This window comes from Typopeltis vanoorti, chromosome 13 (assembly GCF_054136105.1).
Source record: "Typopeltis vanoorti isolate ZY-2024b chromosome 13, IOZ_Tvanoo_1.0, whole genome shotgun sequence".
NCBI classification, from domain to species: domain Eukaryota; kingdom Metazoa; phylum Arthropoda; class Arachnida; order Uropygi; family Thelyphonidae; genus Typopeltis; species Typopeltis vanoorti.
Window position 1 is genome coordinate 61,817,322 of NC_143561.1, and position 27,744 is coordinate 61,845,065.

At 37.7% G+C, this 27,744-nt stretch overlaps 1 protein-coding gene and 1 non-coding gene across 2 annotated transcripts in view; one reads left to right on the plus strand and one right to left on the minus strand.

Moving 5' to 3' along the window:
• The window catches only part of LOC150100214 (uncharacterized), an 850,396-nt gene that overhangs the window by 665,877 nt on the left and 156,775 nt on the right, over positions 1–27,744 (plus strand). The window contains exons 36-37 of the mRNA XM_090402345.1: positions 4,763–4,816; positions 24,706–24,759. Of these exons, the coding sequence (XP_090258471.1) occupies positions 4,763–4,816; positions 24,706–24,759 (108 nt within the window). The remainder of the gene's footprint in view (positions 1–4,762; positions 4,817–24,705; positions 24,760–27,744) is intronic.
• On the minus strand, positions 17,479–17,562 carry TRNAL-CAG (transfer RNA leucine (anticodon CAG)). The gene has a single exon. It is a non-coding gene; the product is annotated as a tRNA-Leu (tRNA).

Consider the following 27,744-nt stretch of genomic DNA (forward strand, 5'->3'; position numbering starts at 1 on the left):
CGTGCCCGCCATCAAAATAAGGATATTACGACTGCTGCCCAATGCTCCCTGAATACAGTAAAAACAATCAGGCATGAACTAGAGACTTGCAATGGTGACTACGAGGATGTAGCAAGAAGAAAGATCCCTAGCAGACGATCTGATTGCGTTCGTACAGCAGAATTCCTCGCAAATCTGCAGGAACAGGTGTTGAAGAACCCTGGCATTGGAATTCGGGCTTTGTTCGTGGAGTTGCTAACTGTAGTCAAGCCCTGGATAACAAGGGTAGCCAATGGTAGGCTGTATGTATGGCAGCAGGATTCGGCCCCTTGCCACACCTCTGGGAAAAGTCAAAAATGGTTGTCTGAAAATTTCTACGACTTCACCAGTCCAAATGTTTGGCCTCCAAACTCCCCAGACCTTAACCCCATGGATTATTTTGTATGGGGCGCAGTTGAAAAAGACACCAATCGCACTTCCAGTAATACAAAAGCCCAGTTAATGGATAAAATTAAAACAGTTTTTGCGGCCCTTCCCAGGGAGACTGTAGCATCAGCTTGTTCGAGGTTCCGAAGCAGAATTGAAGCTGTGATCGATGCTAATGGTGGTTATTTTGAGTAAATCTTGTTGATAGTATTGTAATTAACTCTGCCTGTAATGTTTTTTTGTCAATTCATTAAATTTAATAGATACAAAGAAGATTTTCTTTTTCCTTACGAAACTGTCAAATTTATCCCAAACACCCTGTACAATATCGATGGTGCCATACTGCAGGATTAGAGATTTGAGAGTGATGGTTGACAGTAGACTGAAGTTTAGAGGGCATATTGCTAGGGTTGCAAAAGTTGCACATCGTAGTGCTGCTATGATAAGAAGTACTCTAACATGCAAGGATAAGGAAGTGGTTGTGCCACTGGTCAGACCACACTTGGACTATTGTGCTTAGATCTGGTTACCTGGTTTTCAATGTGATCTGGAGACATTGGAAAGGGTCCAGAGATCAGTGACTAAGACAATATCGGAACTTTGTAATGCTGACTATGGAGAAAGGTTGGAAAGATGTGGATTGCAGAGTTCGGTGGATAGGAGGAAGAGAGGTGATATGATAGAGACATTTAAGTTAGTGAGAGGATTTTATTAGATTAATCCAGAGAGGATTATAAAAAGAGTAGAAGGTGAGAGGGGAAGAACCAGAGGTCATTCCTGGAAGTTATGTAAAAGTGTGGTGAAGAAGGGTGTGAGGAGTAGATTTTTTACATGGAGAATTGTCAGTGAATGGAACACATTACCAGAATGTGTTGTTAATGCAAAGAGTGTTAAGGACTTTAAGATTCTATATGATAAATATGTTGTCAGTTGAATGAACTTCCCACGATGAGTCTGTCTACTCCATGGAGGGTGTAATAATAATAATAATGATAATAATAATAATATTATTGATAATAATATTGATGGAACTGAGCTGCATGAAGCTCAGCCAGGGACATGAAGCCAGGGACTTCAAGATGATTGTAGACTGGGAGTCAAAGTTTAGAGGGCATATTGCAAAGGTAGCCAAATCAACACATCAGATTATTATGTAGTTGTTGAAAAATGCACGACAAGCGGGAATAGAGAAATTATTGTTCTACTTTAGAAGGCTGCACCTGGACTACTGCATGCATCTCTGGTCACCTGGATTTCTTGGGAAGGAAGAAGTGGTGAAGAGGATCCAGAGGTAAGTGACAAAGATTGTGGCAGGTCTATGGAATGCTCTGTACAAGAATAGATTGATGGTCTGTGAGCTTCAGAAACTAGCTGATTGGGAAAAAAAGGCTATGCAGAGGAGACAGGAGGAGACATTATAGAAACATATAAGTTATTAAATGGGTTTTATAGGATCGACTATGAAGACTTTTTCTCATTACATGGCAGAAAGTGAAAGAATGCAGGGTTGCCCATGGAAATTGTTTAAGAATGTGGTTAGCAAGGGTGTTAGGAGTAGATTTTTTGCTTGGAGAGTGGTGAATAGGTGGAATAGGTTGCCAGAGGTGGTTGTGAGCACTTCTTCGGTGAATGAGTTTAGGCATAGGCATGATAGGTATTATGTGAATAATGGCTTGTGTGAGAGTAATGGATCTCCTGTGATGAGTCTTCTGACTCCATGGAGATACCTGTATAATAATATTAATAATAATTATATTGATTATTGTTTTATTTGCCAATACAAAAAAAAAAATAACTTGTTAAGTCAAGAAACTTATAATTTTACTAAAACAACTACTGTCTGATACAAATAATTTTATAGAAACTAATTTTTGTCTTGTTCTAACAATTTGTCAGCTTGACACACAATCCAACAAACCCTGTTCGTTAACACCCACAGGCTAGATACTCGATACTGAACTACTGCTCATCTACTTGCTTTCACTTTATCACTCAACAGATGAAACATCTGAACCTCTGCTATTCATTTTTCTTAAACAAAAAAAAGTATCTACCCTATATCTCTCTTATTAAAAGGTTTCATGAATGTGATTTCTGATTTTGTTATAAACAATTTTAAAAAATTCACTATTAGATATAATGTTGTGGGAGAACCATCTGCATTATTATCATCCAGTTTTGTATGCATTCCTTTCCACTGCTGATGTTGTTTCTAGTAGTATTTTAAAACAAAGAAAATTTCATCTGTATCAAACAATTCCATGTGCGCTGGAGCATTTCATTTACTTCATAGCACCATACCTATACAGCTTAGAGGGAACACTGCTCTCTGTGCTTTCGCTACCCTTTCATATAATGCATTTCTTCTACCATTCTCCATGCAAAGAAAACTACTTTTCACTTTCTTATTCACCACTCTAATTTTCAACTTCCAGGAATGTCCCTTTTCTGCTATATGAAAAATCTCCACAGTGTCCATTAACTTTTGCAGGTTACATTTCCTCACTCTAGTAGCAAGACTTATACGTTGGTTAGACATAACTGGTAATTAGTTTACGGAATTAACAACGCATATAAAGTATATTAATTAAAGATAACTTTAATGAATAACTTCTATATTTCGGCAATGTCACATTGCCATCTTCAGGAAAATAAAGATATGGTATGTGCACTCAGGAACTAACACAAAGCAAATGAGGAAGAAAGCAAGAAACTAATATTGTTCCTAAAGTCCTAATGGTGCCCTCTTGCAGGCTAATTTGGTAGTCTTGGCAGTTGGGCTGAAGTTCTCATAATGAAAGTCTCCCAAATTTGGGGCAGTTTCATGCAGCCAAATTTGTTGAGGTTAGGAACATTTTTTAGAGCTGCTGAAGATTCTTTGAATAATCTTTCGTATTTAAACTTGCTGCGATGAATTATTTTTGTTTTCTTCCAACGAATTTTATGGTGGGTATCTAAGGCATGGTCTGCCAGCCCAGAGCGGCTGTACTGGTGAAACCGAATGTAGTCTTGGTGTTCTGAAATCCTGATATTTGTTGTTCTGCCTGTTTGGCCAAAGTAGGACAATTTGCAGCTGCAAGGGACCTGGTATACACCAGGTAGGTCTAGGGGAAGTGGTTGGTCTTTGGTAGAGCGGATAAGGGATGCCAACTTTTTATATGGTCTGTAACAGGAAGTAAGGTCATATTTTTTGAGGATATTGGTTATTTTCTCAGAGGTGCCCTGGATGTAGGGGATGGTGATAGACTTGGTGTAATCTTTATTGTGGAGGTGGGGGGAGGGGGGTTGTGGTTTACAGGTTTTAGTATTTTTTGGATTTTTTTGGGGTTATAGCCATTGGCTAAGAAAGTGTTGAGGATGTGGTTTAGTTCAATAGTCAGGGCCTTGTCATCTGAGCAGATTAATTTTGCCCTGTTATATAGTGTTTTTATCACCCCATATTGTTGTGAGGGGGGGGGATTGCTGGTGAATGTATCTGCCAGTGTGGGTGGGTTTTCTGTAAACAGAGAAAACCAAAGATCCATCAAGCTGGCGGGTGATTAAAGTGTCTAGGAAGGGGAGGGTGTTGTTTTCCTCTTTTTCTAAGGTGAACTGGACTCTGGGGTGTTGGTTGTTTAAGTGTGCTAGGAAGGAGTGGAGTGTGTCTGAGCCATGTGGCCAAATAGCAAACACATCATCCATATAACGAAGCCTCTACACAAGAATAACGAAGCCAAATAGTGGGTTTTTGTGGGGCGGAGTTTAAGGCTTTCTCTTCAGATGTCTCCATAAAGAAATTGGCCAAGGGTGGGGAAAGTGGTGAACCCATGGCTGTCCCCTCTATCTGTTTGTAGAACTTCAGCCCAACTGCCAAGACTACCAAATTAGCCTGCAAGAGGGCACCATTAGGACTTTAGGAACAATATTAGTTTCTTGCTTTCTTCCTCATTTGCTTTGTGTTAGTTCCTGAGTGCACATACCATATCTTTATGTTCCTGAAGATGGCAATGTGACGTTGCCGAAATATAGAAGTTATTCATTAAAGTTACCTTTAATTAATATACTTTATATGCGTTGTTAATTCCATAAACTAATTACCAGTTATTTCCTCACTCTGTCATCATTCTAGTATTCCATAGTTAAAATATTACCCTTGTAATTTGCTTTTATATCCTCTCTAAGGTTTCTTTATGAGGTTCTTCATGTCCTAGATGAATTTGAATCCAGATCTTTCCATCCAAAGGGCATAATTGAAACTGACTGAGCTAGAGAGGCTCTTCCAGATTATTATTATTATCATTTGTTAATTGAATTTATGTGTAATATCCAGTAACTTATCTTTGTATTCTTATTAACTTTTTTTTTTTTTTTGTGATAGGGTGATGCTGGATTTCCTGGTGCTCCAGGAAGACCTGGTGAGCCTGGCCCTCCAGTAAGTAATCTGAAACTTATTTTTTCTCCTATTTGGCATTATGTATATTACTAATATTACTATTGCTAAACTGTTAATTAATTAATTCACGATACCAGACTTAATAACTTTATTAATGAGTAGAGATTTTCTTGTAAATTTAAATTAAATTTTGCTTAAGTTAGTAGTGAACTGATGTGGAGAATTTGTATGAGTTGAGCAGATAGTTTGGTAAAAATTTTTGATATACTACATCTGAGTGTTCATACAATTTCTTTCATGCTGTTATTTCAGCCACTGTGCCTTTTATTTACTGATGTGTTATTGTTTGGCTTGGCACTTTTTTTTTTTAAAGATTACATTTTAGATAGTGTCATTCAGGATTTGGTAGCTTACTGTGCATGTGGCATGCATGATTCCTGTAAGTTAAATATGTGGCAGGTGAGATATAAGGGTATGTACCTGTGCATTAAATTTAGATGCAATGGGAAGCACCGAGTGATTTCAATGTTAGTACTTCAAGTTTTAGTAGTAGCAGAAGTGGTGCATTGCAAATGAGTGAGTGTTGGAAGAGAGAGAGAGAGAGAGAGAGAGATATGAGCAGCATGATCAAAAACGTGAGGAAGGCATGTCACTAAATTTAGCTTTAGATAGTTTGACTGGAGATGTAGCATTTCTAGATGGCCTTGATTGTGACAGTGAATGTCAAGTGAAGATAGGATGTAAGAGAGAAACAGGTTCTGAGAGAGTAAGTGGAAGGCATGAAGACTGAATTGAGAAAGATGAAAAAAGAGATTAGGAGACTTGAGTGGTTAACTACTAAAGTAAGGCAAACTAGGGAAAGAAAGAAAATGAGAGGAAGATGAGAGAATAGGAGAACCAGGAAATGAGAGGAAGTTGAGAGAGTATAGAATCAAGGGATAAAGAGATCAGAGAAAGGTAGGAAAAATGAAAAAACAAGGAGTTAGGGTGTCACAAATTATGAGTTGAAAAGTAAAAATTGAATTGGAGCTATGAGTAGTGAGTTGATTAGCAGAGTGCATGCATGAAGAAATAAATACATACATTCATTTTAGAAATTATGGACTTTACAAACATGTTATAAAAAACTATTTTTAATTTCCCAATGTTTTGACCTTCACATTAAGGTCATCATCTGGAGTATATACATATATACAAAGGACAAGCTGAGTTACATTTCACACAGCATGCTAAAGAGACAATGATTTGATCAACAGTTATTCTATTGGCATGACCTCTACTGAAAATATAATAGAATATAAAAAAAATACAGATAAAATTTTAAAAATTAATTAATTATTTAGAAACTACATGAAAGCTAAATTCTATTTAAGATAACATAAGAGAAATATTCTTTCATATAGATAGTTTTCTTACAGTAACAATTATGTCCTAATTTAGCATGACAATTGTTATATTAAATTTAAGATTCTGGATTATCTACAGTCCTGTTTATAGTTAACTCTTAGGGAGAAAGGTTCTGTGTGTAGAATATGTGCCTTTTATATGCTTGGGATTTTTAGACCATCATTTGGTCTAAAAGGGTTAGTTGGTAAGTTTAGTTTACTTTCACTGGGTACTGAAGTATCCATTTTTTCTGTGGGCATATCTGGTGGTTTATTTTTAAGTGATATCTTTGCCATAATTTTTGTGACAAGTGGGTTTTCGTTGAGTGGGATAATTTTTGGAGTCATCTCTGGAGTAAGGCCATAGGTCATGTGATTGATGCACTCTACAGAGAAGTACTTGTGATCATAAGGTGTAGTATGGTGAAATTATCAGATGGTGGAACAGACATACAAGTTTGAGTTGCTACTGTCACTTTCTTAATTGTTACCTTCTCAGCGTAAGAGGATCTCAGAGCAGGTGTGATAGTGGCTAGCTTTCTTTTTGCATCCTGGTATGTTATGTTTCGCTCTGTTTTCATTCTTTGCATTTCTTTTTCGTCTTTCCATTTCTGACATGCACAAGAGTAAGCTGGATGATCTCCCTGACAGTTGACACATTTAGCTTTTTTTGCACAGCAAGATTTGTTATCATGGTCTTTACTACCACATTGAGCACAGGTAGTAGAACCATGACAGGCAGTTTGGGCATGTCTATATCTCTGACATTTAAAGCATCTCAGTGGGTTAGGGATGTACATTCTAACCTAAGAGGACAGATTAGATACCCTGCTTTTACAGATGTTGGAGGCTTAGGTGTATCAAAAGTAAGGATGATGTTCTTGGTTGGAACTAGGCAACCATCCCTACATATCAGGATGTGCCTCACATCTGTCACTCCTTGATCTTTAAGTTCTGAACATATCTCTTCATCAGGAACATCAAGGAGATCCCATTCAGATATCACTCCTCTACAAGAGTTAAGTGTTCCATAAGGTGTTACTGTAATTTCTATTCCACCCGTTGTTGTTGTTCTCAGTAGTTTCTCAGAATGTTGCTGACCCAATGTTTCCACAAGGACATCACCAGAACGCAATTTCTTAAGAGTTTTGGGAGGTCCTGCCAGTCCTTCTAAATCTTTTTGAATAAAGAAGGGTGACATTTTTCTTATTGGTTTTTCACCTGTAGCATAAATGATTAAAAATGTTGGTACATTCATGTTAGCAGCATATGTCTTTTGTTTCTTACTTCTGTTTCCATATGCTGTATCTATGATATCAGTACTTGGTTGGGACTTTGTTAGGACCCTGAAACATTTGAGGATGAAGGATTCATGCTCAAGAAGTTTTTGGTTTGGCAGCAGAGCTCCCCACCCACCATGGAGCCACACATGGATGCCCACTGCCTGGCAAGCAATGACTGTGCTCAGGAGTGGAACGCCAGGGCTACTCCGGATGCTATACCAGCACTACAGCAAGCATATGATCCAGACCCCGGAACCTGGGGGTGAGAGACTTGCTGCAACACCGTTGACCCTTGCAGGCAAGCCCACTAGCCGATTGATTTTGGCTGGGCCATCCAGGACAGTCCATCTTGCCGAAGCAGGGCCCAAAGTAGTGCAAGACTACCAGTATCCCCCCCTTCCCTTTCTGGATGTCCATGGGTCGCACCGCACAGAAAACATGGTGGTGTTGGATTCTGATTATGTAGAGATTAGAGTAATTATTATTTGCTTCAGAATCCAACATGATCTTCCATCACATAGGCTAGACTTGTAAATATTATTTAATGTAATTCACTTATTTATAATTTAATATTCATATAACTACTTTAATTTTATCTAACATTTAATTATTTAATCAAAGATATATGTGTTAATAATGAAAAGACTTTGTTAAATATTATTAAGCTATTTTATTTATTACTATGTTAATATTATAAGAATTTGTATTCAATATTTTAACTGCACATTAATTGAAATGTTAATATTCTCTATTTATTCCTGTTTGTAAAGTTTAACGTTATGTAATAGCTCAATTTTATTATAATTTGTTTTGTTGTCATGGAAACGTATGTAAGTGAACGAGCACGTTTTTGGAACAGAACGTGGGGAGAAAGCTGAAAGTTTACTAAAAAGGAATTAGTTAAAGAGATCACGAGAAGAATTTAGGCGGGAAAAATGGATATAAAAAGTGAGGAATGCTGGAAAAGGGGGAACATTAGAGATTTATAAGAGAGAGAGATTGGCATTAGGTTGGAATCGGAGCATTCGGGAATCACAGTGCGATAATAGCGAGTCGGCAAGTCACTCAAGGCAGCTAAATAAAGTCTACTAGTCGAGAGGCGGTTAGCTAATAAGTTGTAGAATAACAATTATAGCTACGGAAAGCCGCTGAGTGACTACTAAATAGACTAGCAATACTTGAGTTGAGATTTAATTTCAGGGCCGACCTTTCAAGGACACACGGAAACTTGAAGCATAGCACGAAGTAACTAGAGAATAATTAGAGGCAACAAAGTTAAGTTTAATGATAGCGGTGTTAAGAATTATGGTACCTAAAGAATTAAATTGACGTCAAAGGAGTAGGCAACTGTGCATATTAAACTTCAAGTTAAGGAATTATTGTGTGTTACCTTAGTACAAGAGTTGTTAGTAGAACACTGAATTAGTTAAGTGATGTCAAATGTAGTGCAAGCAGTTTGATTTATGCAACAACGTTTGTTTATGTGTATTGTGACCGATGATTAATTCAGTTATTGCTTAGAAGAATTATTTTAATGAGTGCCGTTTACTGTTTAAAGTGTTTACAGTTATAAAAAGTGTATATGTATAAGTAGACGAAGATAGAAGATTATCGGTAAGATTATTCCAACCATTAATATTTCTATACAGAGAAGTGTGTGAGTTTCATCCTAAAATTTCCTTATATTAACAGTAACTATTGAGGAAGTTAGCTAAAGCGTATATTTAAAAGCGTTTGTTTGTGAAGAGGTATTACTGCAACTTTTATTGTATTTAAAACTTAAAGAACTATGAGATATTGATGTGAATGATCATTAAGGAACTTTACTAAATAGCTAAAAGGAACTGTGAGAAGACTGTATTACAGATAACAGAATTACCATTGTCTGAGTTTGCATGACTTTATTATCAGAAAGGCTGAAGTGTTTATAATAACTTATTTAGTATTTTGATGTTAAGTGTATAATTTGTGATTTTAAAATTAAATGTTTGTTTTTGTTTATCTAAAGTTGTATTTTGCCTGAATCTCTTTTACTGCACCATTCATAAAATATTTGAACTAAAGCGGGTAAATTAAGTAAGTCAAATATACTCGACCAGTATATATTTTAAGGAGAAATAGTTGAAGGTTGATTTTTCTTCAATTCTTGAACTAATTCAGATATAGAGTGGCGCAGTCTTTAAATATAAATTTTCTCTATATTTGAATTAGAAATCAACTCACAACTTATCAATTAGTTAAGAACATCGTAATTGTAATCATGTCGGATCCAAAGTACAGATTGAGAAGAATTAGGATCCAACAGTGGCAGGGCGTTGGATCCCAGTGATGGTGGTCTGGAAAAAATGATAGTGAAAAAGACTCAGGAGAAGTAGAGTGAAGAATACGGGAAGAAAAGCAAAGAAAAAGAGGAAGAATGAAAAGGGCCAGTACCATCACTGGGAGGTCCCCATCACCACGAACAGGTGCCCCCACATGAAGGGGTTGAAAGAGACTTAAGATTATTCCCAAATATCATAGCAGATAAAATATGTTTAGAAACCGCCAACATTTTAAATGTAAATTATAAGAAAACAATAACAAGCAACTTAACAAAACACGAATTAACAGTGGTGAAATCACTGAAATCAAATCGGGACATCATAATAACTAGAGTGGATAAAGGCAGTGCCACCATTATTCTAAACCAAACCACATATTTAGAAAAAATGAATCTTCTAGTCTCGGACAACAGTACATATCAACATGTTAACTATGACCCAACCAATAGAATAAAAAAGAAAACAGAGAAACTACTTAAATCAGTTGCTACATGGACAGATGATACAGTCAGAAATTTACTTCCGCAATACGCTCATTCTCCGAGAATTTACAGTTTACCAAAGATACACAAACAAAACACACCACTCAGGTTGATAGTCGAAGGTATACACAGCCTGAATTATCACCTAGCCAAGAAATTATCATCAACACTCAAGGAGTTGGTAGGTCATTCCCCTTCCTATATCACACAACACTTCACAAACATAATCAAAGACATTAGGTTAGAAAAAGATGATTTATTAGTTAGTTTTGATGTCTCTGCCCTCTTTACAAATATCCCAATCAATGACACAATCTTTCTTTTACAGGACAAATTCCCCTCCAGATATGACAGCACTCTTTGCACATATATTACGTTCTGGTTATTTTGTATGGCAAAACACTTTCTACCTACAAAAAGTAGGCACAGCCTACTGGGCTCACCATTATCCCCCCCCCCCATTGCTAACTTTTATATGGAACATTTTGAGCAACATGCTCTACTTTCCTCTCGTTTAAAACCCAAAATCTGACTTAGGTACTTTGGCCGATGTTTTCGCAATCTGGCTGAATGTCCATCAGACACTAGACACTAGACACTTTCCATAGCCATCTAAAAGCAAACAACACAAAGGCATACAGTTCACAATTAAGATTGAAAAGCAGAACACACTTCCGTTTCTAGATACACTTGTCACACGTCTTCCTTCTGGCAGTCTTTCCCTCACTGTTTACCAGAAACTGACACATACTGGCCAATATATACACATAAACTCCTACCACCACCCAACACAAAAATTAGGTGTCATTAATACTCTAAAAAACAGAGCTTTGAAGATTTGCTCCAATGAAAAAGCATTTAAAGATGAATTTAAAGTTATCAGCAATACTTTCTTCCAAAATGGTTACAGCGAAAACATTATTAACAAAATTCTCTATAAGACCTCAATAAAACACAAACATAAACCAGACTACAATGAAACTATAACCATTCCTTACATTAAAGGGACATCAGATAAAATAAACAGATTACTACAGAAATACAACCTCAAAGCACCTTTAAACCTCCTGCAAAATTAAAACGCTTACTCAACTCATCCAAGGACCCACTCCCTCTGCTAGTCCACTCTGGAGTATACAGTATTTATTGCACCTGTAATCTACCATATATAGGGAAACAGGATGCACAATTCCTATCAGAACAAAAAGGAACATAAACAACACGTTAAATATAATAACTATGGTGAAGCTGGCCTTTCTGATCATGCTCTGAACACTTTACATAGAATTGACCGGAAAAGCACCAGTTGTTTACATCACACCAAAACATGGTATGAATGTAAATTTAAGGAAGCCTGTGAGTTTCTTATTAACCATCCAAATCTGAACAATAATGATGATGGTCTAAAAATTCCAAGCATATGGAAGGCACATATTCTACTCATAGAACCTTTCTCCCTAACAGTTAACTATAAAGACTGTAGATAATCCAGGATCTTAAATCTAATATAACAATTGTCAAATTAGGAATTAGGACATCATTGTTACTGTAAGAAAACTATCTATACGAAAGAATTTCTCTTATGTTATCTTAAATAGAATTTAACTTTGATGTAGATTTTAAATAATTAATTAATTTTTTAATTTTATATGTATTTTTTTATATTATATTATATTGTCACTAGAGGTCATGCCAGTAGAATAAATGTTGATCAAATCATTAACTCTTTAGCATACTGTGCAAAATGTAACTCATCTTGTCCTTTGTATATTTGTATATACTCCAGATGATGACCTTGATATGAAGGTCAAAACATCAGGAAATTAAAAATAGTTTTTTATAACACAGTTGTAAAGCCCATAATTTTTTGAAATGAATGCTTATTATTATTATTATTATTATTATTATTATCCAAGAGCTCATGGAGTCAAAGACTCATCTGGGAGGTCTTTTTATCACACACACACATCTCATCGTACCATGTCTTAAACACACTCAAACTCCTTGCAGACACCACACTCTCAGGCAAAGCATTCCAATAATTCACAACTCTGCACGAAAAAAAACCTTCCTCTCACTCCCCTACTCACACCCTCTTTATACAGTTTCAAGGGATGACCTCTGGTTCTCCCCTGATCTCCCACTATTCTCTGTAGAATTTCTCCACCATTGATCTTATAACAACCCCTTACCAACTTGTAGGTCTCTATCATATCTCCCTTCTTCCTTCTCTCCACCAGACTCTGCAAATTACATCTTCTTAATCTTTCCTCATACTCAACATTCCAGATGTCAGACACTACCTTAGTCAGTCGCCTTTTGGACAGTTTCCAACATCTCTTCATCCTTCTGAAAACCCAGTGACCAAATCTGGGCACAATAGTCCATGTGTGGCCTAATCAAAGCCTTATACAATGGAACAAGAATCTCCCTACTTCTACACGTCAGTGCCCTCCGCATCATTCCCAGAAGTCTTTGTGTTGTCTTCACAGTTTTGGTGATGTGTCTCCTAAATTTTAGATCCTTATCCACTATCACCCTCAGATCTCTTATTTCCTCTACCTCCAACAATATATTCTCACCAAGCATAAATTCTGCATCCCATCTTTGTTTTCCAAATTTTAAAACCTTACATTTTGCAACATTGAACTCACATCCCCATTTGCTTGCCCAATCACTCAATTTATTCAAGTCTTCTTGCAAGGCCACAACATCTTCACTACTCTTTATGGTTCGTCCCAACTTTGCATCATCTGCAAACAACTGAATATCTCCATCCAAATCTTTGCCAATATCATTAAATATAAAAGTTAAATAGTAATGGCTCTAAAACAGATCCCTGAGGCACTCCACTAGTGACTTTCCTTTTCCTGGAAATCGCACCCCCATACACAACTTGTTGATACCTATCAGATAGCCAGTCTCCAATCCAATGCACCGATCTAATATCCAACCCCATCTACTCCAGTTTGACTATCAACTAATCATGTACTGTAAGAAAACTATCTATATGAAAGAATGTTTCATTTGTGTTATCTTAAATAGAATTTAACTTTGATGTAGATTTTAAATAATTAATTAATTTTTTAATTTTATATGTATTTTTTTTATATTATATTATATTTTCATTAGAGGTCATGCCAGTAGAATATATGTTGATCAAATCATTGTCTCTTTAGCATACTGTGCGAAATGTAACTCATCTTGTCCTTTGTACATTTGTATATACTCCAGATGATGACCTTGATATGAAGGTCAAAACATCAGGAAATTAAAAATAGTTTTTTATAACACAGTTGTAAAGTCCATAATTTTTTAAATGAATCTCCCTAATCAATCAAAAGCCTTTGCAAAATCTAAGTATATTACTGTGTATCCTTCTCCTCTGTCCATAAAAGCAGTCACCTTAATTGTAATAAGTAAGTAGATTACTAAAACATGACAAAAAAAGAAGGATAAACAGTAATATACTTGGATTTCGCAAAAACGTTTGATAGAGTACCTCATGATAAGTTGACAGTCAAACTAGAGCAGATGGGGTTGGATATTAGATTAGTGCATTGGATTGGAGACTGGCTATCTGATAGGCATCAACAAGTTGTGTATGGGGGTGTGATATCCAGGAAAAGGAAAGTCACTAGTGGTGTGCCCCAGGGATCTGTTTTAGGGCCATTACTATTTAACTTGTATATTAATGATATTGGCGAAGATTTGGATGGAGATATTCAGTTGTTTGCAGATGATGCAAAGTTGGGACGAACCATAAAGAGTAGTGAAGATGTTGTGGCCTTGCAAGAAGACTTGAATAAATTGAGTGATTGGGCAAGCAAATTGGGATGTGAGTTCAATGTTGCAAAATGTAAGGTTTTAAAATTCGGAAAACAAAGATGGGATGCAGAATTTATGCTTGGTGAGAATATAAGAGATCTGGGGGTGATAGTGGATAAGGATCTAAAATTTAGGGGACACATCGCCAAAATTGTGAAGACAACACAAAGACCTCTGGGAATGATGCGGAGGACACTGACGTGTAGAAGTAGGGTGATTCTTGTTCCATTGTATAAGGCTTTGATTAGGCCACACATGGACTATTGTCCCCAGATTTGGTCACTGGGTTTTCAGAAGGATGACGAGATGTTGGAAAGGGTCCAAAGGTGACTGACTAAGGTAGTTTCTGAATTCTGGAATGTTGAGTATGAGGAAAGATTGAGAAGATGTAATTTGCAGAGTCTGGTGCAGAGAAGGAAGAGGGGAGATATGATAGAGACCTACAAGTTGGTAAGGGGTTGTTATAAGATCAATGGTGGAGAAGTTCTACAGAGAATAGTAGGAGATCAGGGGAGAACCAGAGGTCATCCCTGGAAACTGTATAAAGAGAGTGTGAGTAGGGGAGTGAGAGGAAGGTTTTTTTCGTGCAGAGTTGTGAATGATTGGAATACCTTGCCTGAGAGTGTGGTGTCTGCAAGTTGAGTGAGTGTGTTTAAGACACGGTATGATGAGATGTGTGTGTGTGATAAAAGGACCTCCCAGATGAGTCTTTGACTCCATGAGGTCTTGGGTAATAATAATAATGGAATGAAAATACAAAGAAATAATTAAACATAGTTCAATGGTTCCAATATTTTGTCTCAGTCACAGAGACATCATTGGGTATACAATATAAGAATTGTTATGCCTCACAAAAACAACACAAAATAATAAAGTGGATGATACTTGACTATATGCCTAAAGTTCTAAAATTGGTGCCCTCTGTAGGCGCTGGTAGCCAGCATGGGCTGACATGTCGTTTATTTTCCCACCTTTCCAGCTAATTCTAATCCTCGTAAAGAGCCAAAACATCACTGCTATTACTGATAACCTTCCCAAGCTTCACATCATCTGAATCTATGGTTATGTCACAATAACATTGACATAAAGATTAATCAGTAATGATTCCAGTACTGAATCCCATGTAACTCTACTTGTAACCTTCCTACTTCATGATATTGCCCCCCCCCATATACAACTGTCTGAAATCAATCAGAAAGACAGTTACCAGTCCAATTTATTAACTGGATATCCAGACTCATACGTTGCAACTTAAAAACAACTTGCTGCGTGGCACCTTGTCAAATGCCTTTTGAATAAAAAAAAAAAACAGAGACTGTGTATGTATTACCTCATGTACTGCAGTTGTTGCGATAACCAGGTTATTAATATATGGCCACCTCCATGGAGTCTGAAGACTCATTGCGGGAGACCCAATCTGTCATATCTCTCTCCTTGAATCCATTCCACTCATTCACAACTCTCCAAGCAAAAAATATTCTCCTCACACCTTTGTTCAATTTCCACAGATGAATCCTTGTTCTGGTGATACTAGCTAAGTGCTAAACATTTCCCCTGCATTAATCATAGAAAATCTTTTAAGCAACTGAAATGTTTCTATCATTTCCCCTCTTTTTCACCTATCAACCATCTTCTGCAATCTACACACCCTCAATCTATCTCATAGGGAACATTCCACGGATCACTTGCTTCTGAATCCTCCCCCACCACTTCCTCATCCCCCATGAAACACAGGGGACAAGACTTACCACATTAATCCAGATGCAGGCATATTATTATTATTATTATTCAGGCCTCCATGGAGTCAAAAGACTCATTGTTGGAGGTCCTTCTTCTTCACATGCAGTTCCTGTTTAATATTGTTTGTCATCCACTTTACTCCAAATTGTGTCCTCTTTTTCACTTGTGGAATACAGTTTACTATTGCTGCTAACAAATATTCCTTCACAATTTCCGAAGCTAATGATATCTTGGCCTTTCAATTCCTCCTTCCATAAAACTTCCCCAAGTTGATATCTAAGACTATTATAATCACCTGCCTTATTCCACATACATTCCTCTCTCTTTGATACTCCTGCATGTCTATTCATCTTCCAAGTCAAAAACCACATGGTCACTCTCTCCAACTGGTGGGAGAGATGTCATCTCAGTTATTATCAGCTATTCTGATGCTATGACCAAATCCAAAACTCTTGAACCTCTTGTTCCCTCTATTACATGTTGCCTAAGACATTTGTCCCTCAATAATTCTAGAAATTCCATTCCTTTATTGCTACATGCATCTTCCTCCCCCCCAATTTATTCTGCTGTAGTTAAAATCTCCCATAACAATCATTTTTCTTGCACTTGCCAAGCTCAACTGTCTAAACATCTCCTGGTCCCCACATTCTGTTCTCCTTGGTTTGTAGCAACTATGGCACTCTCCTACTTGTCTCTTTGCCTTCGGAATACATCCTCTTCACTCACTTCTTATCCCTCTGAGAATAATTAAAAGGTATAAAATCTGCAATTGTCAACAAATTCTTCTTAACTATCTCCCATCTGCTACTGACCTCTCTTCCATGAAATTCTTCCATCAAACACCCCACTAAATATCCTGTCTTTCCCACCTCTATCTCACACCATATGCTCTCAAAATCATTATTGTCACTGTCTTCCAAAGCCTCCACTCTTAGAGAACATAAGTCGTCACTTATCATAAGCAGTACTCCACCACCCTTCCTATCCTGCCAAAAAATGCTGTACCCTGTTACTTCTATTCTTGTTATTATATCCTCTTCTTCAACCACGTCTTTGTGATCCCAATAATCTTTGGCCAGGCTGATGCTATCAGCACTACCAGTTCCTCTCCTTTATTCCGGATACTCCTGGCATTAGTGTAAAGCATAAAAATGCCATTGTTTCTATATCCAACATTATCCCCTCTAGACTCGTGTCATCGTCCCCATTCTCCCAAGTACCCATTCCCACAAGAGGCCACCCCTGCTACCATCCACCTTGGGCATTCTAGTTTCCCTGCATTGACACACTGACTCGTTCAGAACAGCAATCTCTCCAGATGCCTATATCCTTCCTCATTCAAATGCAAGTGGTCTCTCGCATACAATTCCTTTCCGTCCTCAAACGCCCTCCAAGCATCCACATATTCCAATCCTCTCTTCTGACACATTCTAGCTATTATATTATTCAGTATTTCTGCTCTTCTACTCAGCTTGTTACAATCATACCTAGGCAACGTGCACACTATCTTTCCTCTCTGCGTCCTCTTTCGTAGAATCTCATATCTCTCGCTGCCCAATTTACATTACCTCTCAAGTCATTTGTTCCTACCATCACAATCATCTCATCCACCTTTCACTCCTCTTAATTGCCATAGCCACACTTTCTGTTGTTCAAAATTTTTATCAGAAGTGGGATTCGAACCCACGCCCGGAGAACCAGACTGCAATCTGAATGCAGTGCCTTAGACCACTCGGCCATCCTGACATCTAAAGGTATATCAAGGCCTTGAAAAAGGGAATAACAACTTCCTTATCTCTACATGTTGATGTTTCTTCAACAGCGAAGTAATCTTATGGGCTACCTAAACAACCTTAGTAATATGTCCTTTAAGCTTCCATTCTCTGTCTACCACCACCCCTAAATTTCTAGCTTTATCTATTTCCTGGAGTACAGTGCCATCAATGTGATACATGGCTTGTAATCTATTTATCCTAAAATGCATAGATTTACATTTCTTGACATTAAACTGATACTCACTGTCTTTTGCCCATACTGACAGCCTGTTTAAATCATCCTGCAAATTCTCCACATTGCCTTGATTAACTATTACTCTACCTAATTTCATATCATTAGCAAAAAACAATTGAATATTTCCTTTCAGGTTATTTCCTATATCATTTATGTACAAATTAAACAGCAATTGTCCTAGCACTGAACCTTGTGGCACATCACTAGTAACCTGTTTTTGTCTAGATTCCACCTCTCCATATACCACTTTTTGATATCTGTCCAGCAGCCTCCCTCTTATCCACTTAACCATTGTCATGTTCATCCCCCATTTGTTCTAATATGTGTAACAGAGTTCATGCAGTATTCTGTCAAATGCCTTTGCAACATCCAACAGAATAAGCATGTAGCCATTTCCTTTATCCAACTCACCTGTTACTCTATAAAATGTTAGTAAATTACTAAGGCTTGACCGACTCTTTACTATTACTATTATTACGGGCAACTCCAGGGAGTCATTAGACTCATCGAGGGAGGCCCCAAATCATATTCATCACAACTATTTGACATTCATACAGTACCTATCATACCTCGCCTTAAACTCATTCACTGTCACAGCATCCACCACAGACTCAGGGAGCGCATTCCACTCATTCACTACTCTAAAAGTAAAGAACCCAGCTCTAACACCTTTACTAACCACACTTTTGCCCAGTTTCCATGGATGTCCCCTAGTCCTCCCACAACCAGCCCTGTTCTCAAAAATATCTTCTGAATTAATTTTATAGAAACCCTTCAGTAATTTGAATGTCTCAATCATATCTCCCCTCCTCCGCCTATCAACCAATTTTTGCAACCCACAAATCCTCAAACTGTTCTCATACGGTTCATTCCACAGACCTGCTATCATCTTGGTCACTCGCCTCTGGATCCTCTCCACCTCCTCCCCATCAAGAAGAAACCTAGGTGACCAAATCTGAGCACAGTAGTCTAGATGGGGTCTTATCAAGGCTCGATACAGAGGAACAATAACCTGCTTGTCTCTGCTTGTCAACGTATTCTTCAGCAACCAAGTGATTTGATGAGCTGATTTGGCCACTTTTGCAATGTGTCCCCTAAATTTCAATTCCTTATCTACCAACACTCCTAAATCTCGCGCCTCATCAATTTCCTGGAGCACGGTTCCACCAATGCAGTAAACTGCCTCCAATCTTTTCACCCCAAAATGCATAACTTTACATTTAGCCACACTGAACTGACATCCATTCTCCTTAGCCCAGACCTCCAATCTATCCAAATCATCCTGCAAAAATTTGACGTTATCTGCATTCACTATTGCCCTACCCAACTTCGCATCATCCGCAAACAAATGAACTGTTCCTCTCAGATCCTTTCCTATATCATTTATGAACAAATTAAACAGCAGTGGTCCAAGAACAGATCCTTGTGGCACACCACTAGTCACAGGCCGTCTTGTGGACTCTACTCCTGAGTAAACCACTCTCTGATATCTCTCCGTCAACCACCCTCCTATCCATCTCACCAACCCTATGTCCATCCCCATATGCCACAATTTACTGATTAGAATTCCATGTGGTATCCTGTCAAAGGCCTTGGCAAGGTCCAGTAGAATCACCGTAAACCCATTACCCTTATCCAGTTCAGCCGTCACTGTGTTATAATATGTGAGCAAGTTACTGAGGCATGACCTACCCTTCACAAAACCATGCTGTCCCCGATACAGTATCCCATTTTCTTCTATCCAATCTTGTATTTTCCTCTTGACTATTTTCTCTAAGACCTTGATAATGATTCCTGTTATGCTGATTGGCCGGTAATTTTCAACAGCAGCCTTGGAACCACCTTTGTGCAGTGGAACTATTTTCCCCTCTTTCCACCCCCTTGGGACTGACCCAGTCCTCAGGCTCAAATTAAACAAAATGGTCAAGGGCACTGACAATTCTTTGGCCGCTTCACGTACGACACGAGCTGGTATACCATCCAATCCCACAGATGTATTGACATTGAGGTTCTGTAATAGACTAGTTACCTCTACTTCATTCATCACAATTCCAGTATAAGCTGTTTGTTCTTCCATTCCTGCAAAGTCACCACCTGGGTGATATACTCTTGCAAAGTGCTCGCTCAGTAATTCCACAATATCAACTGATTCAGTTACCTCCCTACCCTCAGCATTTTTTAAGATCATTCTACCATGAGCATTTTTCCTTTTACTTGCAACATATTGAAAAAACTGTTTGGGATTCTCTTTAGCCTGCGTGGCCAATTTCCTTTCGTAATCTGCTTTTACTTTTCTTACCACCCTTGTTACCATCCTGGCCTGAGCTTTATACTGTTCCTGCGCCTGATTGTCACCCTTCTCCTTAAAATTCCTCCACAATTGTTTCTTTTTTTGCAGCTCAAGCTTAATAGTGTTATTCATCCATTTAACCCCTAATTGATTTATTATTCGGACTCTTGGTATACAGTCGACCATTGCCTCCTGCAAACAGTTCTTAACCACCTCCCATGCACTATCAACATCCAGCCCTTGCAGTTTTACATGCCATGGCATTGAGCCAAGCACACACCTAAGCTTGTCATACTTACCAGCCCGGTAATTCCACATGTACCCTGTCTTAATTGTAAATTCGACTCTTTTAGCCACCTCCCAAGTCATGACTTTATGGTCACTCTCACCAATTGGTGGCAACATGGTCATGTTCATTACAGCCACATTCTCGGTTGCAATTACTAGGTCCAGCACTCTCTGCCCCCTGGTATTTTCCAATACATGTTGCCGTAGATAGTTGTCCCTTAATAACTGCATAAAATCCAATTCCTTCCTCCCATGTGCCCTCTCCTCTTTCCAGTCAATGTTACCATAATTGAAATCACCCATAATAATTACCCTTCTTCCACTCATTTCTTCTATTTGCTTATGCATACTATCCCCACCATCCACTCCATCACCCGGTCTATAGCAGCACCCAATTGTATATTTTGTTCTGCTGGATTGTATCTCACACCAAACAGCCTCAAATGCGCTTTTTTCCCCATCATGCAGTTCAACTTCTATACTCCTTGGCTGAAGATCATCAGCAATCATCAATAACACTCCTCCCCCCTTTTTATTCACCCTGTCACTCCTGAACACGCTATACCCGTCGCATTCAATCCCACTAGCTTTATCATCTTCTGTCAGCCATGTTTCACTAATACCGACAACCTCTGGCCTGGAAGTGCCAACCATGGCCAAAAACTCTTCCTTCTTGTTCCTAATACTCCTGGCATTAGTGTACATGAATCGCAGAAGCCCATTTGTCCCATCCTTACTTTGATGCCTTATACTAACTATCCCATTCTGATTTGTTGTCCGTCGTACTCGCTCGGGCATAATATGCTCATTCATACACTTAACTGCCCCCCTAAAGTCAGCATATCTATTCCCCCCCCCCTCTTAATAAATCTAGTTTCCCTGAGTCTGTACATCCACTTCCACTTCATTCATCAACACTCTTTCAAGTCTCCGTACACCAACTCCATTCAAATGCAATCCATCCATCTTATATAAGTCCTTTCGCCCATCGAACTCATTCCACACATCCACAAATTCCACACCACTGACCATGCATAACCCACGCATAAAGTCATTGGCAATTATGGCCCTCCTTCTAAACACTTCACTGTCATACCGCGGTAAGATACTCACCATCCTAACTCTCTCACTCTTCTCTTTTGCTACCTCAAACAACTCCCTCACATCCTCTATCATTTCCATTTTGTCCTGTTTCAAATCATTTGTTCCTGCCACGATTATCATCTCTTTCACCCTCTGTTTTTGCAGTCGAATAGATTCGCTGACGTCCTTTATGATCGCACCCGGCTGGTACGACTTCGTTAAATTCTCAATTATTACGCCTCTTAATAGCGAATCCCCATACAGCACTCGCTCCTTCATTTTATTGACGTTTGCAAACATTCTATTATTTGCCGTCGCAGACTTCCGCCGGTTATTTGTCGGTACGTTCAACACACATTTTTCCATACGCTCCAGTTGTCGTTTAGCTCTGTGTATGGCACCATTCAAACGGGCAATTTCGCTACTCGCATTTATCTCACCATTTTCATTATCGATCAAATCATCCATTCTTTCTGTGTTTCTACCTTCAATTACATTTTCGGCGACGCTCTCACACCTATCTGGCACTACCATGCAATTCTCTAGCACACCGCCATTTTCTACATTCTGACTATCGTTCACGATATCGCTCTCGACACACGAAACACGCTTGAAGTCCTCATTCTCTTTACACTTTTTACACATATTAACTCCACTATCACTTTCTAACCAGACTCCCACCGCTCTTCGCAAGGCATACATCTCACAGACAGCACATTGCATAAATTCGTTTACATCAATACTCTTAAACAAACATGGCGATCTGGCCGCCATTTTTTTCTTTATCGGTGCCATGTGTGCGCTATCTTTTCTTAAAAATAATAATTAAAATAACAGAAAACACGCAAAAATTGTACAGACATACCAAGAAACAAAGCAAACAATACTACTTAAAATTCTAGTAAAATATCTAATGTTAACACAAAATAATACTAATCTTTTCAGGAGCTCTCGACAAGCCGACCCATTTACAAGCTATGTTAGCCTCATACAGTATCATATTTTTATCTACCCATTCTAGAATTCTCTTATTTATCAATTTTTCTAGTACTTTTACCACCGCCACATCTGAGATACTCATTGGTCTATAATTTGCTACTGCAGTCTTAGAATCTTGCTTATGCAAGGGAATTATTTTGTCCCCTTTTCCCTAGCTTGTAATGCTACCAGAGCTTAGACTTAAATGAAAGAGCCTAGTCAGAGGCATTGCCAGTTCCCTTGCACATTTTAGATGATTTCCCATCTAATCCCACAGCTGTATTTACATTGAGATTCTGCAATATCCTAAGAACTTCCAATTCATGTACCTCTGTTCTCACATCAGTGTCTGTCATAATGATAAAGCAGTAACCTCACTAGGATGATATATCCTTCCAAAGTGGTCACTCACTAACTCAACTATTTTATCTGCTTCTGTCTCTTCATGACAATCATCATTCATTAAGGTTAATCTCCCTTAGTCATTCTTCATCTTACTTGCCTCATAACAAAAGGCCTCTGGGGATTTCCTTTGGCCTGCTTTGCTAGATTCTTCTCATAATCTGATTTTGCCTTCCTTGCCATGCTGGTCACCTTTCTTGCCTGAGTCTTGTACTGTTCATGAGTTTGCTGGTCATCTTTCTCTTATACCCTGCACAGCATTTTCTTCTTCAGCAGCTCGTACTTAATGATATTAGTCATTCATCTAATGCCTCCCTGATCAACTCTCCTTAACTTAGGTACACAGTTTATTATTGCTTTCTCTAGATCACCCTTAACTATCTCCCATGCACAACTAACATCCTTTCCCTGCAGTGTTTGATGCCATGGCACAAATTCAAGCTTTGTCCTAAGCTTGTCGTAATTACCTGCCTTGTAATTCCACTTATGCCCCTTCTCAATAGAATATTTCTCATATTTTACAATCTCCCAAATCAAGACCACATGGTTACTTTCACCAATCGAGGCAATGTGGTCACCTTGGTTATGGTAGCTCTTCTGATCCTGTGACCAGGTCCAATACTCTTCCACCCATACTCCATCACATGTTGCCTTAAGTAATTATCTCTTAGTAGGCATATAAATTCTATTCCCTTCCTGCCATATGATCTTTCTTCCTCCCAGTCTTTATCTCCATAGTTGAAGCCACGTCTCACTAATGCCTGTAACTTTTTTACGAGATTGCACTAGCCAATGCCAAAAACACAATTTTGTAACACTTTTATTAAGTACTTCCCTGGTCATTGAGTTTCCATATATAATTTTCTCCTTAATTCATTTTTCTTGTTTGTTTGCTTGGTCTTTATTATTACTTTGGCCCACTTGCTGCCTTCTCTTTTCAGCCCTGGTAGTCTTTTGCTGCTTATGCAATTTTTCAATTTTGTGCTTTGTCCTGTGAAGGATAACATTCAAGTGCACTATTTCTTTATTAATATCCATTTCATTCTCTATTTTCACGGCCGCACATTCAACATTAATAACATCATTTTCCATTCTACCGTCAGTACTGTCCACCCTACTAACATATGCTGCATTCTCATCACCTATTAATGATGAAAATGCATTTTTGAACGTTCCCTTTTGAAATATTTAGTACTCTCTCTCTCTCTCTCTCTCCAGTTTCAATTTCCTTCCACATATCCTTTGAGTTTCTTGACAAATACATTTCACACATACTGCACTTCACAAAATCTTGCAAATTCGAATCACTCGACAATGTGGTCTTTGCTGCCATTGCTCTACCACACATTGGCACCATACTGTATTGTAATATCATACTTTAAAAAAAAAAATAATAATAAAAAAAATCAAGGTTACTTAGTGTGGGATTGAATGAACTATATAGTTCATTCAATCCCACACTCATTTAAAACAAAAACTGCAATAAGTTAACATAATATTCTCAAATAAAATATGAAAAAGTTACTTATCCTTCAGGAGCAATACTCCTACTCAGCACACGATATGCCACCTGGCATCTAATCTGCTAATCTCTTATTTTTATTTTTTATTACTAAAACAAGAGTGTCTTGAACAAATCAGTACTGGCCTGCATACATAATAATAAAAGAATGTGAACCTCCTGAGAATGAAATTTTTAGAAGTGTACAATGTTATTTGAATTTTAAATTTAAAAAAGGAGAAACTGTGATTCAAAAATATATATGCAAAACATTTACTGAGAAATACTGATAATAGATGTCTATGTGTCTATATTTATTTATTTTTTCTTTTTATAGGGTTCATCAGGTAATTCTGGTCCTGCTGGTACACCTGGTATCCCTGGTATTAAGGTAAATAATTATACTATTTAATCTGAATTTAAAAAATCAGTATGGGACTATTTTATTCATTACCAGATAGCTCTATCTATCTGATGGCTGCCAGTGTGTACTGGCACACCTTCATGGTACTAACACTACCTGAATACTTCCTTCATCAGATCCAAAATGTCGGAGAGCTCAGTATTAAGAAGAATCACTTGCTAAAACTATGATAATTTGAGACTTTACTCAAATTCAATCTCTGGAGAAAACAACTTTGAAGATTCCTATAATAAAAATGGTTTCTCTTAAATAAATGAAATGCATACTTTTTCACTTTGTCAAAGAAATGCATATGTTCATGGAATCTAAATATTTTTGGAATCTACTGAGACAAACTTCAATGTGCAATTTCTGCTTATGCTTTCATTATTGGTCCAGTTAAATGTAAACTAACATTATCTGTTTATCAGATTCCTTGTTCATAAGGATTTGTTTATTATTTAACAATTGCATTACATGGATACTAATTCTGTATTATTACCATAAAAGTGTTCTTGTTGAATAGCCCATTTTTGTGGCTTCATTTTCAATGAAGCCACAGAGTAGTTTTTAGTAAATCTCCTCTTGTTGTTTTTTTTTCAGGTTTTTCCACAGTGCTTTCATAAATTTGGTTATGAATAACAAATTGATGGGAGAGAGAAAAAAAATGTATGTATGTATGTCTGTATTCCAGCAAGCACAAGGAGTGGAAGAACCTTTAGTTGTTATTACCATATGTGGGATACAACTTAAATACTTTATATAGCAATCCCATCTTCCTTCATGCAATAGATTCAATGTCAACTACTACCAGTTTACTTGACTTCTAATAAACTTAATTAGTGTGAAAATAGAGTGGGTAATCATAGGTAATTATAATAATGATAGATTGGTTAATCCCATCTCTGTGGTTCTCTAGCTAATCTGTCTGTTTTGCAAGTGTTTAAACATTTCATTTCTATATGAGACCTGCTAACTTATTTATAGTTGAAACCTCTCTTCTTCATATCATGGGATATGAGGAAGACAGGTCTTCTTGACCAAAGAGCATTGTCACTACTGACTATGCTACAGATGTGCATGATATTATTATCTTCATAGAGCTATTCATTGTGGTAGGCTAAACTGCCTACGCCATTTTTCAAATCTTACCTTGAACACATTTAACATTGGGCCATTCACCATACATTCCAGCAGTACATTCTGCTCATTTGCCACTCTTGCAAAAAAATGTACCTCTACTTCATCTCACATTCATCCACTGCCTGATACTTACAGTACATGGTGCATTATTTCTTCTGTATCTATCTAATAGGAGAATAGAGACAATCACTTGCCTTTATATTCTCTGCAATGTTCCTTGTTATTATCGCTACTGATTACACTTACAAAGGTGCTGAATATTATTATCTTTATGAAGGTTTAGGTTCATTATGGGAAACTAAACTCTTCACAGACAACAATATGCATCATATCTCACCTTGAACACATTTGGATGGATATGATGTTTTTCATGAAGATAGGCAAGATAGAAAGGGGGGGGGGGTGCTGTTGATGGTAGCAGAAGAGTTATATCCCCATTTAATATGGAAATGAAAGGAGCAAACAGGGATAGTGAAGGTGAAAAGAATGAAATATCTAGTTTGGTGTTGTAGACCTGGAAATGTGGGAAGGAAATGTAAGGGTGATCATTATGGGTGATTTTACTTATGGTAATATAGACCAGAATGAAGAGACAGTGTCTGGAATCAAAGAGAATGAATTTCTCTTGCGTTTTTGAGGGACAACTACCAGAGGATATTAGGCAGAACATAACAGAGGGCACATGGGGATCAGTGAATCTTAATAAAGATAATAATATTCAGCACTTTTGGATTTGATTATCTCATCAAAGGATGTAATTGTAAATGAGGTATTGAATCTTCCTCCAGTGGGTGAGAGTGACTATGAGGTGATTGCTTGGTGGCAACCAGCCATATGAGGACTTCTCTGGGAAAGTGATAAATGTGGAACTATAAGGCTGGTGATTATGACAAGATCAGGAGACAGCTTGCAGTTATATCAAGGAATGAAGAATTGGAAGGAAAGAAGATCAGTGCTGCTTGGAACCTGTTAATGAATTGTCTAGTTAAATACATCCCAAAGATCAAGAGCTTGAATAAGGTGGGTGTGAAATAGATGAAAGAAGAGGTGAAACATGTAATTTGGAAGAAGTAGGCATTATGGAGGCAGCATAACATGAGTGGTGGTAATAGTCAGTTGCACAAGGGATACAGAAAGCAAGCTAGAGAGATACATTCCTTGATAAGGGCAGCAAAAGTGCAATATGAGCAGTTAGCTAATGAGGCCAAAAGGAATCCTAAGGAGTTTTTTTGATAAGTGGCCAGTAGAAGAAAGAATGATTATGGAAGGATGATGCCAGTTGAAGAGAATGGTAGAATGATAACCACTGAGCAATATATAGTAGAAATGTCAAAGATGCAGTTCAAGAAAATATTTCATCTTCGTGAAAGTAACATCATGCAGAACTTGAGAGCAGTGGGAAGGGAGGAGGAACCACTTATGTGGGAGTGAGCAGGAACTATATGAGGAATTGAGTAAACTTGATGTCAATAAAGCCAAAGGACTTAATGGGATATCACCATGTGTCTTGAGGGAAATTTCTAGGGCCTAGATGGTGAACTTATGGCATTTGTGCAAGAGGTGGCACGTCAACGATTTACAGGTGAAATCCTTTTATATGCTTATAAATTTAAAAAAAAAAAAAAAAGTTTTTACAATATATACAATTTAATTTTGTTAAATTGGACAATAGCTTTTAGTTACATACTGCATTTCCGGTGCAACATATTGTTTTGCTTGAGTCTATACAGCATAGTTTCTGTGAGAGGGGACATGTGATTCATTAATTAGTGCCTTTTTTTATTCTAGCTGTCTGTAATTGCACTGTTTGTTGAGAAACATATTACACAG